The sequence below is a fragment of the Crocodylus siamensis genome, chromosome 11, assembly GCF_052110815.1.
Source record: "Crocodylus siamensis isolate JL-2025a chromosome 11, ASM5211081v1, whole genome shotgun sequence".
In the NCBI taxonomy this organism is placed as follows: domain Eukaryota; kingdom Metazoa; phylum Chordata; order Crocodylia; family Crocodylidae; genus Crocodylus; species Crocodylus siamensis.
In genome coordinates this window covers 9066475-9084873 of record NC_143405.1, presented here as the reverse complement: position 1 = coordinate 9084873, position 18399 = coordinate 9066475, and the positions used below count along the sequence as shown (strand labels likewise).

Genomic DNA, 18399 nt, shown 5'->3' with positions numbered 1-18399 from the left:
GAACCTTAATATTTAGCTATATGCAACATGCAAGTCTTCTCTGTTGTCAGGGCTTCTACGGTCTTCTACAACACTTGCTGCTTCACATGTATGCAGTCCTCATTGAGAATATTAGCATATTCCTCTCCTCCCCTCCACCTGGACAAATCCCCACCTACAGGTTGATAATGTACGTACTTGTATTCCTCCTCTTCTTTGGAGTTCTTTTTGGGTTGATATTTCTTAGAAAGATTCCTAAAAATTAAAAATGAAGCAAGTAAATAATTACCATTGGATAGTCTCCACATGCCCCCCAGGGACTGGATACATTATTATTGTTGTTGATCTATACCTGGTACTGCCTTGCACTCCAAAGCCAGCCCCCACCATGCACTGCAGTCTACAAACAAGGCAGTCTGTGCCCCTGAACAGTTTATAATTTAAGACTATACTCAACAGGTGGCTTCAATTCTACACACTCTTACTGGCTATCAAAATTATCCACTATTGTCTCAAATCTTGCTATGCTATTTAACAGCTTGTGTCTGCAATAGAGAAATCAAAGGTGATTTAGAACATGTCTAACTGCTACTACTGCAGCTCTGACTTTGAAAACAGGAACTACTAATCCCTAGCTACTGGCAAATTTAGGATTTAATGAACATGCACTGTATGCCAAACATTCAGTGCAGCTTGTCAGTGCCTAGCACTTGGATCTGTGGTCCTCTTCTCCATCTAACAAGGATATCTGTCCCCTCTCACTGTAGGGCATGGCTCACAGATCACCTTCTCAATATGCACACTGGATAGCTGAATAGACTTTACACAATATTTCTAAGGGCTCCAATGCTGAACTGTAGACAAAGTATAGTCTCAAAATTTAGTTTATGCAGGAACCATTCATGTAGCAATTATTCCAAGGTGAGCAGCTTTGGTTCCTACAATAAACAACTCTCTATTCTGCATTCTCCGTGGTACTCATTTCCTTGCTTATTAATTTTCTCATTCCCCATTTCTCCTTGTGCAGAGGTAGCTTTCTTATTTAAGCAAATTTCATTATTTTCATTCAACCTGAATGAATGAAAATTTACATCTCCATTTTTTCTTTTCTTGACACTGATTTAAGGGCAGAGTTGAGCTGTAACCAAGGAAACTTATCAGAATCTGTTCAACTTCTGTAAACTTATACAAAGGAAAATCCCCTAAGCCAAGGAGAAAAGCGCAGAATGAATTGTCACCATCAGTATGCAAAGGTCACTTGATGAAGGACACTGATTTCAGTACTGTACTTTATGACAAGACATCTTTATCCTTCATGGAAAATTGCCTTCAATTCCAAATTCTGATCCATGGTAGGCCATCAGCGTTAATCAGAAACCTCCAGTAACTTAAATAGCCCTTAAAAAGTGATTGCCTGATATGGTCCTGATTTCAGTTGGCTTGCAATGCTAAAGCCAAGAATATTTGCCTCTATTATTCATCCTGGAGCTTTTATACACACAAAGTTTACAGTAAAAGGTCAGTGAGGCAAATTCTGCCCTCACTCATCTCCCTCTCAACCCATTAAAACCAATGGGGTTACTAAGTATCAATGCCAATGCAATTCTGAGCAGAGTTTGACAAACTGAATGTGTGCGTCTCCAAAGACAGAAGTATCAAGCTAAACGCTCATTTTCACCTACATCCCCCACTCCCTTTTAACCATAATTCTTCGCCCCTCCCTCTTCTTCATCTGGAAGAAATCACATCAGCAGCTGCCTCTCTACAGCTGATTTCAAAGGTCTGCTGCTTGGATGGACAGCTAAGCCAAGCCTGCTTATCCCCTGGGGAGCTAACACATCATATTCAAGACATTCCACCTGACTGTTTCGATAATGCTGTTAAGGCCAAAAATGTAAGGGTATCTTAATGTAGTGTTGCCCCTGGGCTTATTTGCCCTGCTGAGAAGCAGTGTTTATTTGCCCAAATGCAATCCCTTCCTAACACAGCTGTGTTACTGCTTCCAGTTTCAAAACCAGCTCACAGGATCTGTGTTGGGCTGCTCTGATTAGAAGCTTTGGCAGTACATCCATAAAAAAAAGGCTCCCAGTGAAGTTACCAGGAGTTTCAGGAGATCCTCAGGAAATATCCTGGTTCTGTGTTACTCATTGCTCTTTCTAAACCAGTCTCACTCATGAAATTGCCCTGACAAATTTTCCTCTCCAAGGCACCACATCCAAATGACACACAGCTTACACCTTGTTGCTGGCAGAAAGACAACCAAGGCACTATCTGTTCACACAGGACAATGAAATTCAAGAACGAGCAAGGTCATTTTACACTTTATTGACAATATCTATGTCTGAAGGATAAAACAAATTACAACAGGCATATCGATTACAAGACTACTGGTATATCTTATGGCAGGCCTGGCGATGAAAAATTTTCCACCTCTGCAAGATTATGTTTTAATGGTTATAAATGATATGATAGTGGCACTGGCCATGCCTCTGTCCTTGGGGCTGAAGATGCTGCATTAAGCCACCTATATTTCTTCCTGAGGACTCCCAGGGCAGACATGCTGGAACAATAATTCACACACTCTTTCAGAGGATTCAGCCTGCTGTCTGCTTAATGCTAAGCCTGCTCTCCACCTGCCAGCACGGAAAAGCAAGACTATGAACTTGCTCTCCCCTTTCCTTTTGGATACCTAACAACTTAGGAGTGGCAGGAGGGAGCAAGGACTGTGCTCCCAAATGTGGTTCTGGTCAGACCTTGCACAGGGATGTATAAAGAGACAGATCATCTTCTGGTCTTCCTTATCCCTTGCACCTCCTCACTGGAACAATCCAAAACCTGTTTCATAATTAGCATCTAGTCTATTCTGTCCTCTGATTTTCCCAAAAAAAGGATACTCTGAAACAGTGAACTGCCCCCCCCCCCAGGTGAGCTTGTTCATGAAACGGTGGCAGTTTAAATCAGAGCTCATCACTGCTGCAAAAAATGCAGAAAGCTGGTAGGCATGTCAAAAGGTGCTTTTTCTGATGCCACTGGGATCCTGTGGGAATCCCTGCCATCTTGCTCATTTTTATGGCTTCAATTCTTCCATCACAAATGAAAAACAAGTAAGAAAAATGTGCACAAAAGGCTAAATGAACTAAAAGATAGTTTTCACAAGCACAAAAATCCATTGTCTCTAAGAAAGGCCAACCCTCCCCTCCACCCCACATTAGCTAATTAATCCTGACATCTCCAGTTATCACCATCTTGTGGTTGTGCAGAAAACCTTAAGGCTGTGTGAAAATCACTGAGCAGAGCGTGTTTCTACATACAAAGGATTAAGAGGCATATGACAAGGATTAGCACTTGGATTAAATAAATGTGCATTGTTATTTACCATGTATTGTATAGGCAAGGTAGTTTGAGGGCCGTCTTGCAATGGAACTGTAACCACAGCTCTAATAAAATCAGTGAGAGTATTCTTCGTCACCTAACCTCAGGCCCCGCAAGGTGTTGAGTACTTCAGCTCTTGCTAGGGCAGGGGTGGGCAAAAGGGCTGACCCAGCCAGCTGCCAGACTCCATTTCCCAGCAGCTCCTGTCCCCATGGCTGGGGCCGGTCTCCATGGTGACCCCACCCTAGTTGGCTGTGAAAGCTCAAGGCTGGGGTTGCCATGGAGACCAGCCCAACTGTGCGGCAGGGCACACAGCAGGGCAAGGTAAGGGGCTGCTCCAGAGCCGATGGGATCTTGCGATGGGGCAGCTTGCTCCAGGGCAGAGCTGTAATCTGTAGCCTGCATGCTCTGGGCAGGGGTGTGAGGGCAGGGGATCGCAGCTCTGCCTCTGCTCCAGACCAGGCTATCACCTGTGCAAGGAGCTGGGACAGAGCTGCATTCTCCTGCCTGCACACCCCTGCCTGGAGCCTGCAGGCTACAGACTGTTGCTCCGCACAAGCTCTGGAGCAAGCTGGCCCCACTGCAAGATCCCAGCGGTTCGGAAGCAGCCCCTTGTCCTGCTCTGCTGAGCGCCCTGCCAGCACATTGAAGCTCGTCTTCACGGTGGTCCCTGCCTTGCACTTTCACACGCGGCTGCAGCTGGGGTCTCCGTGAAGACCAGCCCCAGCTATGTGCGGGGCAGCCGGGAAATGGAGTCCACTACTCACTGGACCTGGCCAGTGGGCCAGACTTTTCCCATCCATCCCTGTGCTAGGTCAATAACACTCCTCCTGAACTTCATTTATGTAAATGCTCGGCTGGACAGAGGCCAGAGTGCCCAGTACTTTTCAGAACTGAGCCTTACTACCATTTGCATCATAAAAATACACATCACTGTGAAGTGTGAAGCTTTCCTCGACTCACTAGTTCCAAGCAGTGATGAAACATGCAACTAGGTAATAGATATTAAGGCTGGTGAAAGCTGATAGGTCTCAGTTTAGTATGAACTTTAGATGTGCTCCTCTGCAGACCTGTGCAACTGATGGTCTAATTTTAACTTGCATCACCTTGCATCTCTTCACATCCTGTGTTTCTCTGCTTCTTCAGCTGCTGCTTCCTTCGCTCTCCTATTTCCATTTATTTCATGGTTTCCCAACTCACGATCTATCAGCCATCTATTGCTTTTCATTCTCAAATTATAGTACCTTGGATGCTCTTTCAAATCTGTTTCTCTCAGGGGTATCTAACCATTTTGCATTCAACTAAGCTCATCTCTGGCACTGGGACACCTTGGCTATTTCATGCTCCAAGTCTGGTGCTTTTTTAAATAAAATCAGGTTGCAGAGGTATGAATTCCCTTATCAAACCACTCAACCTAGCAGCGCCCAAATGAAGTTAAAAACACAATACAGAAAGAAACCTGATATTGGATCAATTCCTTTTCACATATTTTCCTACAGTCCTGGTTTAACAAATTTAAGACAGAAATAACTTACAGTAACAAGAGAAGCATTAGATGGAATTTGACAGGCAAGAATATGGGTCTAAAAATCAGGGAGTGTTATATGGAAAATACCCGAGCGTCTCTAAGCCATGCATCACTTAAGCAAGGCAAACAGTGCACAGACCTTGTCCTGCTATTCTGCACATGAGCATATTTCACCATGTATAATCAGACACAACTGAAGTAGCCTATGAGGCAATTCAAGATGCTGACCTCATTTGACAAACAAGAGACACATCTGAAGAATTATAAATAGGAAGTAAAGAAAAATATATCTGAACAACAGTTAACCACATTCATATGGGTGATCAGTTTGAGGCTTGGAGAATAGCTTCAGGTGGTAAAAATAGCATTGGAGTGTTACGAATAAAGAAGTCCTGAGGCATGACAGGAAATGCAGCTATCACCCATGAAACTGAAGCAGTTGGGCATTTTTTTTTTCTCACATTTGCAAAATGGAAACCCACTGATCAGAATCCACCTCCAGATTCTCTCTGTTAGCATGCAGATAGCTATAAGGAAGGACAGGCGATGATGACACGCAGTGATATCCCGCTGCCCTTTCACATTAAATGGATGCAATACAAATGAAAAAGGTTTGTCACAAACTTCTACTTTATGAAAAGCAGATGCAGCTTGAGGAGAGGTGAGAACAGCCAGAGCTGTATTATCTCAGCTTTTGACAGACCAATTCCATTATATTTTCTTTTGTACCTAGCTAGCTTCTAATATGGCTTCCAGTACCAGGGTATCTGAGTTTCTCCCAGCAGTTACTGCATTTCCCCTTACAATGCCCCAGGGAAATGCAGCAAGTACTATCCCCATTTTACAACTGAGGAACAGAAAAACAAGAGTGATTAAGTGCTTTGCTTAAGGTCTGGCTGGAAAGTAATGGCAGAGTTAAAAATTGAACTCAGATTCCCTGAACCCCCCAGGGAGTACCTTTACCTCAAGAGCGTACCTACAATCTTTAAACACTTATTATTCCTATTCCTTAAATATTATCTTCAGATTAAAACTTCATCCTAAGGAATTCAATTGACGATTGGTTTCAATGGGTACCTGTACACGTGGCATACCTCTGCTCCAACACGTGCTAATTAGCACACATCGGAGCAGACTTGATTAATCGAGTCTGCTGCAAGTCTGCTGGAGCGTGCCAACAGCGTGCTCCAGCAGCCTTCGCGTCACATATATTCAGCGCCCCCATTTCAAAATGGTGACGGGAGCACTTTAACTAAAGCTCACTGAACGAGTTTTAGTTAAAGCGCCCCTGCTGCCATTTTGAAGCACGGGATGCTGAATACACATGACACTGTGGGCTCTTTAATTAAAGTGGCCTTTCATCTTCCAACTCACTCTGCCTGTTTGATCAAGTCTTTTCAGCTCCTCATAGATTCATAGATTCATAGATGCCAGGGTCGGAAGGGACCTCAATAGATCATCGAGTCCAACCCCCTGCATAAGCAGGAAAGAGTGCTGGGCCTACATTACCCCAGCTAGATACACATCCAACCTTCTCTTGAATACCCCCAGGGTAGGGGAGAGCACCACCTCCCTTGGGAGCCCGTTCCAGACCTTGGCCACTCGAACTGTGAAGAAGTTCCTCCTAATATCCAATCTAAATCTGCTCTCCTCTAGCTTGTGGCCATTATTTCTTGTAACCCCCGGGGGCGCCTTGGTGAATAAATACTCACCAATTCCCTTCTGTGCCCCCCTGACGAACTTATAGGCAGCCACCAGGTCGCCTCTCAACCTTCTCTTGTGGAGGCTGAAAAGGTCCAGTTTCTCTAATCTCTCCTCGTAGGGCTTGGCCTGCAGGCCCTTAACCATACGAATGGCCCTTCTCTGGACCCTCTCCAGGTTATCCGCATCCTTCTTGAAGTGCGGCGCCCAGAATTGCACGCAGTACTCCAGCTGCGATCTGACCAGTGCCCGATAGAGGGGAAGTATCACCTCCTTGGACCTATTTGTCATGCATCTGCTGATGCACGATAAAGTGCCATTGGCTTTTCTGATGGTTTCGTCACACTGCCGACTCATGTTCATCTTGGAGTCCACTAGGACTCCAAGATCCCTTTCCACTTCCGTGCTACCCAGCAGGTCATTTCCTAGGCTGTAGGTGTGCTGGACATTTTTCCTCCCTAGATGCAGCACTTTGCATTTCTCCTTGTTGAACTTCATTCTGTTGTTTTCTGCCCACTTGTCTAACCTGTCCAGGTCTGCTTGCAGCTGTTCCCTGCCCTCCGGCGTGTCCACTTCGCCCCATAGCTTAGTGTCATCTGCAAACTTGGACAGAGTACATTTCAGCCCCTCGTCCAAGTCGCTGATGAAGACATTAAAGAGTATCGGTCCAAGCACCGAGCCCTGCGGGACCCCACTGCCCACACTCTTCCAGGTCGAAACCGACCCATCCACCACGACTCTCTGGGTGCGACCCTCCAGCCAATTCTCCACCCACCGGACTGTGCAGTCATCCAAGTCACAGCCCCTTAACTTGTTCACCAGTATGGGGTGGGATACCGTATCAAAGGCCTTCCTGAAGTCCAAGTATACGACATCCACCCCTCCTCCTGCGTCGAGGCGTTTTGTGACCTGGTTCAGGATCTTGATAGTTCATCTCTGCATACCTAACCCCCTATTTCCTCCTTATCTATATAACAGAACCCTATAGGGAATCTCAAAAGGGAAAGAACATCCTTCTCCAAAAGCAGAAATACAAGATAGTCAAAAACACAGAGCTTTACCAAGATGTCAGCTCACTGTACAGTGATAGGTCCTCCTATGTGTCACATGCAAATAGTCAGCAAAAACACCACAACCCCCGCAAGCCCTTACAACGTTTTGAGGTGTAGAAAGCGGCCAAAACCAGAATCTCAACATATATCCCATTGAATTTTGGAGGTTGGGAAAGAGTTTGAATTTGAATCTCCCAGTTTTAGTATGGACTTTAAACAGACAGCCTTACTTTCTGGTTCCAGTTCATGTGTAGTTGCATATTTAACTAGAAGGGCAGTCTCTCGTAAGAATCTGATCAAGAAAGTGGGAACATCGCACAAGAATTTCCAAAAGTTCAACATTCAGAGTGAGCTTATGATATCTCTGACCTTTTAAGGTGAAAAGCCATGAGAAGAATTAGCAAGGTTTTAAAGCTCTCAAACTCGAATAGTAGCCTCGGTTCAGGTCTCAGTGATTAACTTTGAAACTCTGAGCATGGATCATGTTGTGTTCTGTGTCTGTACAGCACCTAGCATACCAGGGACCCAGTCTCTTAAGGGGAATCCTAGGCACAACAGTAATGCAAATTAATATGACAGCAAACAGGCTCAACTCCCAAAGTTTGCACACCCTTTCCTTCACCCATTTTTACTTTCAGTTAAAGTCTCATCAAAATCCATGAAACGTGGACCACAAGTGACAAGTAAACAAGGGATACAATTTTGTCACCAAGGCAGCACATGGTTATTACAAAGCTCACAGCCTAATGTTTTGCAAACAGCAGTAATAAAAGAACAATGTCTTAAATTAACCTAGGCTTTCTATGGTTAAAGTGGCTCAACTGTTTTGCCTTAAAAACTGGATTCTTATAAACCTAATAAATTAGCAACTAAGGAAGAGGGGCAAACTACATCTGTATGAAGTTAAACAGATACCATTCAAAACCATTCATTAGTCTGGCTAACTGCCCCCACCATATTACCCAAATCCTTCTAAAATGAAAATGTCCACTTACCTAAGTTGCTTTGCATAGCTGATTTCAATCTCCGTTCTTTCTTTTACAAACTTGATGTATTTTTCCAGAACATCAATTCCCCATTGTGTGTGTTTTTCTAAGTTGTCAAACTGATCCTGCAGTGAATCAAATAGATAGTTTAATCTCACTGAGGTTGGAGATAACTTAAAACAACAATGCTCAAAAGGATGCATTACTGCAGATAAAGTATTGCTAATATTTTCCATGAGTGCACTTATGCGTATTTTTTTGCAGCCAGGTTTTTATCAACCTAACCAAGTCTAGTTCAGTGAAGGGCCAGGACTGTAATACTCTTAAGTGCTGCTTTATGCAACATTTTCGCACAGGCTCGGAAAGTTTCATCTGTCACGTGGAAAACAGTTTGCTAGAACAAAGAGGTGCACGGGCAGAGGTGTACACATATTCTACTGTCAAAGCAGATGCGTTTTATAGAACATCTTTCTACAGACGAGAGCTGTCTTCCCACACAATCTCGCATTGTTTTATAAAACAGAAAACAAGCTAAACAAATGCTAGCACAAAAAATGACTTTAGCTATGTTTATAGTAAATCTTCTTGCATATATCCATTTATATACATATGCTCCTTTCATCTTTAAATAGCGCCGCCCTAAAAATTGCACATGTGTTTTCAATAAACTCTTCTATATCTAAGAGCATTCCAAAAGTCAGTTTGGGCTTTCCAGATGCCAAAAGGGATTACAAAACGCTGAATTCAGATTAATTACCAAAACATTACAATACGAAGTTCTTACCAGTTTCTAAAAAGCTAATGCAAAATTGTCTTAGCTTTTCAACTTCTAACTTTCAGTTTCAATGCTGTCACTATCAAATTTCATCCCACTATCTAAAAGGATACAGAAGGCTAAGTTTCCTAAACCTGGTCTTCTGAAAATGAGATTCACAGTCCAGAATCGGAGACAAGTCTCCCATTTTATAGATGCTTAGCTGTCCTAAATTATTATAGTTTCATAGTTTCTAGGGTCGGAAGGGACCTGAGTAGATCACCTAGTCCGATCCCCTGCCATAGCAGGAAAGAGTACTGGGGTCAAACGACCCCAGCAAGGTGTTCATCCAGCCTCCTCTTAAAGACCCCGAGGGTAGGAGCCTGCACCACCTCTCTTGGAAGCTGGTTCCAGATCCTAGACGCCCTGACCATGAAGTCGTGCCTCCTGATATCCAGCCTAAATCTACCCTCCGCCAGCTTGTGACCATTATTCCTGGTCACTCCTGGCAGTGCTCGGGGGAACAGGGACTCCCCCAATGCCTGCTGGTCCCCTCTGACTAGTTTATAACAGGCCACAAGATCCCGCCCCCCCAGCCTTCTCTTGTGGAGGCTGAACAGGTTCAGGTCCCATCACCTGTCCTCGTCGGGCCTGCCCTGCTGTCCCCTGATCATGCGAGTGGCCTCCTCTGGACCCTCTCCATGTTGTCCACATCCCTCTTGAAGTGCAGCGCCCAGAAGTGGACACAGTACTCCAGCTGCGGCCTGACCAGCGCCGCATAGATGGGGAGGATCACCTCCTTGGACCTGCTCGAGATGCATCTGTGGATGCATGACAAGGTACGGTTGGCCTTCCTGACTGCATCCCCACACTGCCGGCCCATGTTCATCTTGGAGTCAATGACGACTCCAAGATCCTTTTCCGCCTCTGTGCTGACAAGAGGGGAGTTCCCCAGCCTGTAGGTATGGTGCCGGTTGTTCCTCCCAGGTGCAGCACTTCGCACTTGTCTGTGTTGAATCCCATCCTATTCTCATCCGCCCACCCCTGTAACCTGTCTAGGTCCGACTGTAGTCTGTTGCTTCCTTCTAGCGTGCCCACATTCCCCCACATCTTAGTTTCATCAGCAATTTGAACAGGGTGCTTTTTACCCCCTCATCCAAGTCACTGATGAAGATGTTGAACAGTGCGGGCCCGAGGACCAAGCCCTGGGGAACCCCACTGCCCACATCCCTCCAGGCTGAGAAGGACCCATCCACTACCACCCTCTGGGTGCAGCCCTCCAGCCAGGTGGCAACCCATTTGACTGTGTGGGTGTCGACACCACAGTCCCCCAGTTTCTTGATGAGAACGGGGTGAGAGACAGTGTCGAAAGCCTTCCAGAAGTCCAGGAAGACTATGCCCACCGCTACCCCTGCATCTAACATTTGGTGATCTGATCATAAAATTAACACTGCTCCACTGAAGTTAAAGCTTTTTTATACCAGCTAATAATCCAACCCTGAGCAACTTCTGATTTACAAAAACACCATTGAACATCAGTAAAACAAAGCACAAAAATAACCCACTTCCTTCGATTCACAGAATAGGAAAACTGACAGAACTACCACGAAGTCTACAGCATGCCTATGTTGCTTCTAAGAAAACTGCACTTAGTGCAGTACAAGATGTGTGATAAAAATGTAAATTAAGGTGACTTAAGTAGAGAGCTCTCTTATGTACAGTAAGTCCAGTCTTGCAAGCAGAAGCTGCTGTGCTACTTGAAAACTTCAGGGCTCCATTTTTGGTTAGACTTTGTGATGGGGAGAAAAAGTGGAGTCAGATTAAAGAAGGGCAACTAACAGAATTCTATGAACAAGCAAGTTTATATGACAGGCAGGACCCATCTAATGCAATGGCTATAACATTTAGGGCTTGTCTACACACAGACTGCACTCAAATTTCACTTAGAGACATGAATTTAAACTCTAAGCTGAAGTACTACAGCTTTTGTTACTGTAGTTTAAACCACATTTTGACAGTCCAATTGATGGCAGTTAAGGTGAGCAGCAAGTTGGGGAAGCAGCCAAGGGTTTCTAGAACCTATGGAGCCAGAGAATTAATACATACGTAAAAAGTCAATTAGGAACAGGTTTAAACCAACCTAAATAAAAACTTACACTAACTAAAATACACTATTATGAAACAAAAATGTGGGCATTCACCCAAAAAAGTAGGAGTTTTAACTGAAAAGCTGCAAGTCCCAATCTAATCCAAGCTCTTGACAGCTGCAGAGAATACAGCGATGGCATAGGTGGAAGCCCAAGACTCTCCTCTTTCCTCAGAGGCACTTGAAGCCAGAAAGAGAAACGACAGAGTCCCGGGGTGTAGATCTAGCACAAATGGCCGCCTTAGACTCAGCATTTCAAACATCTGCCCCCAACTGAAGTCAGCACAACTGCCCAGATGAAACAGAAAGCAGAACGTAGCCCACCGTTTGACTTCTACACACTTTGCCAAACACTCCTACGAGTTACCCCTCCTATACTGCTCTGAGCAAAATCATCTCCATGCCACCTTTGCATCTGATTAACACATCAAAACACCCAGTTTTCAAAAGAGAGTTTAGAAAAGAATACCAAAAACCTGATAACGGCCCCTCGTGGGTAAATCTGTCTGCTCCACTATTCCACGGTTCAGTCTGCTCAGCTGTGTTCGTTGCTTGACTCGGTCTAGTTTTGGCAAAGAAAACTCCATAGGTGTGGAGTGCAGAAGCTAAAATGCAGTACTGAAAGTAAGAGATAATGCAGGTGTTGGGAGGATGCTAATTTTAATCAACCAAAAGCCTACGGAAGAGAAGTAAGTGGTTTGAGCGATGACCAGAACAACTGAGCACCGAGTTCCCCCCAACCGAAACAAAGTCAAGATGAACTCAGGTTGCTTCCTGAAGCCTTCATATGCAGATAAGAGCTGCTGATCCTTGAACATCACTTGATAGGCTGAGGGGGGATCTAGTGGCCGTTTACAAACTAGTTGGGGGGGACCAGAAGTCATTGGGGGAGTCCCTGTTCCCCTGAGCATGACCAGGCGTGACAAGAAATAACGGTCACAAGCTGGCAGAGGGTAGATTCAGGCAGACATCAGGAGGCGCGACTTCACTGTCAGAGCGGCTAGGATCTGGAACCAACTTCCAGGAGAAGTGGTGCAGGCTCCTACCCTGGGGGTCTTTAAAAGGAGGCTGAATTAACACCTTGCTGGGGTCGTTTGACCCCAGTACACTTTCCTGCCCATGGCAGGGGGCTGGACTTGATGATCTGCTCAGGTCCCTTCAAACCCTACCAACTATGAAACTATGAATATGGGCAGAGATCAGGGAAGGGAAGGTTCAACTTCAACTTGTCTAGTAAGCAGCTGTCTTAGAAGCAATCTTTTAGACGTGTGCATTTTTATTTCTCTTTTTTTGTGTTCTGTCATAATGCAGGGCAAAAAAAAAAACCAGGGCCAGGCAAAAAAAAGCCTAATTGGATCAACAGCAACAGAGAAGACTGCTCTGCTCTTCTTTGAACAGTTCAGTCACAGAAAAGGCTCTAAGAAGCCCTTCATTCAGATTGTCTCGTGTCTCTAGTCAACAAGCTGAGGCTCAGAAGTGGTTATGTGTTAAGACTGCTGAGGCCTGGGTACAGAAAAGCAATTTATCAGAGCACAAATTACAGCTTTTAAAAGTAGGCAATCCTTAAAGCTGTTAGCTTGAAATGACTTAGCTTGAGAAGAGGCAAATTTCAAAAGCAGCAGTGTCATACTTCCTAAGGACAAATGCACCAATCAGAGCTGGCTCTGACAATTTAGCATTTCTGTTGTGACATTTCGGGGGTGGGGAAGTGTATGCTGTTGTGTCGTCACTTAGATTCAGAAATGGTAAAGGACAGGTTCACTGTGACCATCTGCCAGACACTTCAAGACTGCTCCCTACAGGATTCTTACAGCTTTGTTCAGCTTGGTTTTAAAAACATCTGAAACAATAGAGCTTCCATCACTTTCCTGGCAGGCTAGCCCACATATGCTGGAGTTTTGAGAATGGAGCCAGACATTTAATAAATTGGGAAGTAATTTTTCTAACTGGCCTCCTGACTTGCTCCATCAGAAAAGAAACCATCCGAATGGTAATGCCAGCAGTTAACTAAACATCACAGTAACACACTTAGTTTTAAGCACCCAGCCTTATGCTTGTAAGGAACTCCTTGTGCACTTTGAAAAGACCCCCGAGGGAGATATTCAGAAGTAGAACGGGCAGACAGGTGGAAAGCCAATGAGAATAGGGTGAATAGGAGTACAGAGACCTGAAGAGGGATGGCCTGCATTTGAAAGCTTGTCTGTCCCAACTATGTATCAATAAACAATATCACCTAAAGAAATCCTTGCCTCTCACATAAGAATACATCAGCACTGCAATCCAGGGATGAGCCTGGAGGACATGTAGAGATAGCTCAAATATCTCTACGACTAGTACAGAAACACCAGGGTCCTGGCCACTTCGCACCTAAAGAGCTTGACTTACCCCGTCTCCAATTTGTCATACCGCAACTTTCCCCTCATACAAATCTTGCCTTCAGACTCATTTCTTGTTCACTAGAAGACTTACTGTAAGCCTCACCACCTTATTAAAAGAAGAGCTTTTGATTAATAATTAGAACATCTACATACCTTTGCTTGTACTACTGTAGCACTTGGTTTTGCTCATTCCACTCCACCCTACTGCCAGTGAGCCCCATTCATTGCATCACACTTGATGTTAGACCCTGATCCCCAAAGACAGACCCTTGCTCTCACATATAGACCCTAGTGCAGTAGCTCTCAAATCTTTTTAGACTCAAGGCACCCTTCAATAGCCTTGAACCTCCCCACCCCTCCTTGGAAAATGCCAGTTCTGAGTTTCCACTCATTTTTTAACTAGAGAAAAATACAGCAGTTCTTCTATGGCAAAGAACTCAAGGTGCAGACACAAGTGCAGCTTCCCACTGTAACTCATACGCATCAAAGGCAGTGCCATGAGTTGCAGTGATCTTCCAGACCCAACAGACATTTGCACCCAGGTGACTGGGGGGGGGCAGAGGAGGGGGCAGACCGGCGGCATGTTGGGTGGGGAGAAAGGCGGGCACTAAGCCGCAGCACAGAAGTATAGGATATGGGGCTTCTGGCCCACCCCTGGGCCTGCCCACAAATTGTGTCCCCCCCAGACTCAGGAGGCACCGTCACCTCTGCTTGCGGAGGCTCCAGTCCACCCACCCCACCTTCCAGTGATGGTTTAAAAAAACCCAGACCAAACTCCCTATGCTCCCTTCCCACCCACCTCCCAACTCCCATTCTGAAGACGGTGCCAGGAGCAGGGCTGGTCCACATCAGCCCAGCCCTCCTCCCAGCGCATACAGACAGATGTTAATAGAAGTGCTCTGTTTTGGAGCATTTTCATCTGAACCCTCATGCAATGAGGGCTCAGACTGTCGTGGGATTGGGCCCTTTTAAAGCACTCTGCAGCTATGCACTTGTGTTTGGTCATAGCAGTACAGCATTTTCAGAAGTCAAATGGGGAGAAAATGATCACTTCTGTCTGTGCTTTCAGACTCCAAGTGTAGAATGTTTTTAACACTATAGACTCCTGTTTGAAATCTCCGAGTTTATCTTGTGAATCATGCCTGCACACCTAACATAGCTAACATTGTCTGGTACTGTTCAGCACCCTCAAAAAGGCCTCAAAGCACCCTGGTTGAGAAGCACTACCTAGCACATTCTTGATTCCCTATTTAAACAGTAAGTGCTCAAAAGAGGAAAGGGAAAAGTATCAATCATTAACTTAAATGGTAACCTGTCATCTGAAATCTTTAAAAATCTTTGAGCATCTCACTCCTCAGGCAGCTGGTGCTTCTAGCTTGATTTGTTTCCACTAATTCTTTCCCTCATTTTTACCACAGCCCCAATACCTTCATAATATCCCTGCATTCTTTTTGCAGCTCTGCTGTGAGGTTTTACCCTGGCAAGGCTCAATACGGCATTTTATTTTAACTCTCAGTTGTAAATGTTCACCACTCTTAAACAGCTCTATCCACAACAAAGTACCTTTGGAAGAAGAAAAGAAGACCAAAAAGGCCAAGGACGAAGTAATGAGGCAAAGAAAACAAAATACAAATTGTAGCGTGTTTTGGTTATTGAACAATAGAAGGAAGAGAGAGTTTCAACATCAGTCCAGGTTTGGAGATTAAAGCAGAAGCTTATGGATATTTGAGTCTCTATCAGCACTGTCCCCCTAGCTACTACTAGGATGCCTCCCAAATTCTTACAACTCATGCTCCATTCATTCCCGATACTAAACCAAAATGCTACTTGCAGCCACCTGAAGACCACTTCTTTTTCTTCCAAGAACAGAAATCAAAGTAAATGACAGTGCCCACTCATAGCCCTTGCAGAACAAGGGACTTTAATTTTAACAGGCTTCAGCATTAATACATGTTAAAATGAATGGAACAGTTGGTATTTCTCTTGTAGTTACTGTTTTGGGCTGTCTACAGACTCAAGCAGGCAGCACGGCATGCTGCCACTGGCCACATTTCTTAGTCTTTCTGAATAAACAGAAGAGCTAGTGACAGAGTCATATTCTCTACTGATTTAATTTGGTTGCACTCACTGAGTCAATGCCAAAAGAGGTTGATTTGTTGCCCCTGGTTTGTTGTTAAATGCTAATACAACTTCAGGTGTTGGAAGAGAGAATGTCTGTGTCTGCTGAATATTCATCATTATGTCTCCTATGCAAATACGCTTGGAGAAGGTTTAGACAGCAACATTTAATACTCCAACAGTTGGTTTACATCTTTGCTCCCACAGCTGCTTTCTCTGGTGACACAGAAAATCACAGGACACTGAAAAAAGTGCTAGTTTAGACACAGGCAGCCCAGAGACAGACTTAGTAGTGTGTTGCAAATGCAAACTAATGTGCTAAAGAGGGGAAGTTAAACTATCTCTGTTCAGTATTGTCATTTCACCTGTAGCAACCAGCAACAAAATAAAACAACTGTGGCCAGGCAAGGTTCAAAATGGCTGAGGACATTCCTAATTCTCAGGGGCAAATTTTTAAGCACGCTGGGGTTTCCTCTCCCTTCCCCCAAAGGAGTCATGTTTTCCATACTAGCTAAAAAATAATAATAATAACAACAAACCCCCCCAGAAGTCAAAGGATTGATAACGATAGGGTATTAAACATTAATTGTCACCTCTGCCTAGCATGCTTTTTTGCCCTATCCCAGTACTTCCCCTCTTCCTCCCCCCACCCAAAAGGAATTAAAAAAAAAGCGAAGATCAAATACACTTTCCTGTGTCACTAGCATATTAATTTTCTCTTTTTTAAATTCTGTGTTTTAACAACTGCAAATTAAAAAAAGAATTAACAAGATGATGAAAGCCTCCTAGGCCCAATTAAATTCACGTGGCATTGTGGTGTGAACAGAACACAACATGAGTTTAAATTCGTCACAGGCACCTATAACAGGTGTTCAAACATAGCAGTTTTAAAACACATGAATAATTGAAGACCAAATGTAGAGTGATATTGCAAGAACCTGTCTGAAAATATAGGTGAGCAGGAAATAAAGAAGCATTTGAGTTTGCCTGACTTAACTAACAGTAACTTCTTATAGAAAATGTCAGTGCAGTTCTCAGGTTATGAAAATTAAGCAAATCCCCATTTATACTGGAATGACATGGGACATTAAGACACTGTATCCTTTCACTTCATGCACTGTAGATAAGAAGAAATAGCGCTACAGGACTGCCTATCAGAAAAGCAGTGCATTCTTTCCATTCAGATACTGCTGTTGCATTAATGGATGTTTACTGGGGACAGGGGAAGGGACAAAAGCAGAGTAAATCCTACCCTCACAGACAGAGGTGTTTCTGATCCCTTATGTTTTACTTGTTGCCCTTGCACTCATGAGAGATGTTTCATTTTGTGCATCTTCCCTGACATTTCACCTCGACATACTAAACATTTCAGTTAAACAACATAACCCAGAAACAGATCTGCTTTACTTCTACACACACCCTCAATACATCCTCATCCCTCAAGACCAGTTTTCCCAAGACTAACAGCTGTTTATTTTTATATCATTCTAGATGTGCCAGAGTTAATCTTGACCTGGACAGGGGGAAAAAAAAAAAGTCATATCACTGGGCAGCTGGGCAAATTTCAAACCAAAAAACAACTATCCTGAATCTCTGTGACATCCCAGGAATTAAAGGTTGCAGATGATTCTTTTTTTAAATTGAGGCATGCTTTGTGTTACTAGATAATCTCTCCTCTACTTATTCTCCTTGTCCCCATAACATGGTAAAATTAATTTGTAAGCCTTGTAAACATTGTAAGTAAACTCACAAATTGTGTTTGATGCTTTTAGCATCAAGCTTAAAAGAAGCAATCCCCGTTTTCCTAGCACTCTGCTGAAGCTATAATGCAATATGAAATCTGTATTTCTACAGCAGTTGTATCTGATATAAAAAAAAAAAAAATGAATGCTGGTCCATGGAGGGGCCTAATGAGGCAAGAGGGGCTTCTTGCTTTCAACGGGATACTAGCCCCTGCCAAAAGGCTACTCCACATAAACTTGACAGCAGTCAGGAAGCAGGGCTGGTCTCAAGTGCCATGGGGAGAACTCATCCCTGGCCAAACCTTGCTCCTTTTTGTGGTCAATGGGAGTTTTACTGCTGGCTTCATTGGGTGTACAATTTGACAAACACTATGTGCCTTTACAAATCACAGCCCAACATACAGCAGGCAGGACAGCTGTAGTAAAAGCAAAGGGGAATTCATGGCCAGCAAGCTGAGGCAAGTCAGACTCTTACGACAGCACCATCAGACCTTTAATATGCGTATGGAGCACACTGAAACTGAGACTTCTAATAAAAAAAACCCCAAACCTATCCCACAGTAAAACTAGGTGGGGCCAGCAGCCAATTATTTAGATGCTGGATATTTCTGTATGCTGGTGGAGAGCTTTCGATCTATTTTTA

At 44.1% G+C, this 18399-nt stretch overlaps 1 protein-coding gene across 26 annotated transcripts in view; it reads right to left on the bottom strand.

Moving 5' to 3' along the window:
• Nucleotides 1–18399, bottom strand: part of FNBP1 (formin binding protein 1) — a 132920-nt gene that overhangs the window by 81016 nt on the left and 33505 nt on the right. For all 26 annotated transcript variants that reach the window (XM_090023003.1, XM_090023002.1, XM_090023007.1 and 23 more), the window contains 2 exons: nucleotides 8628–8743; nucleotides 178–234 (listed from right to left, as the gene is read on the bottom strand). In XM_090023003.1, the coding sequence (XP_089879129.1) occupies nucleotides 178–234; nucleotides 8628–8743 (173 nt within the window). Of the gene's footprint in view, nucleotides 1–177; nucleotides 235–8627; nucleotides 8744–18399 lie in introns of those variants that run through there.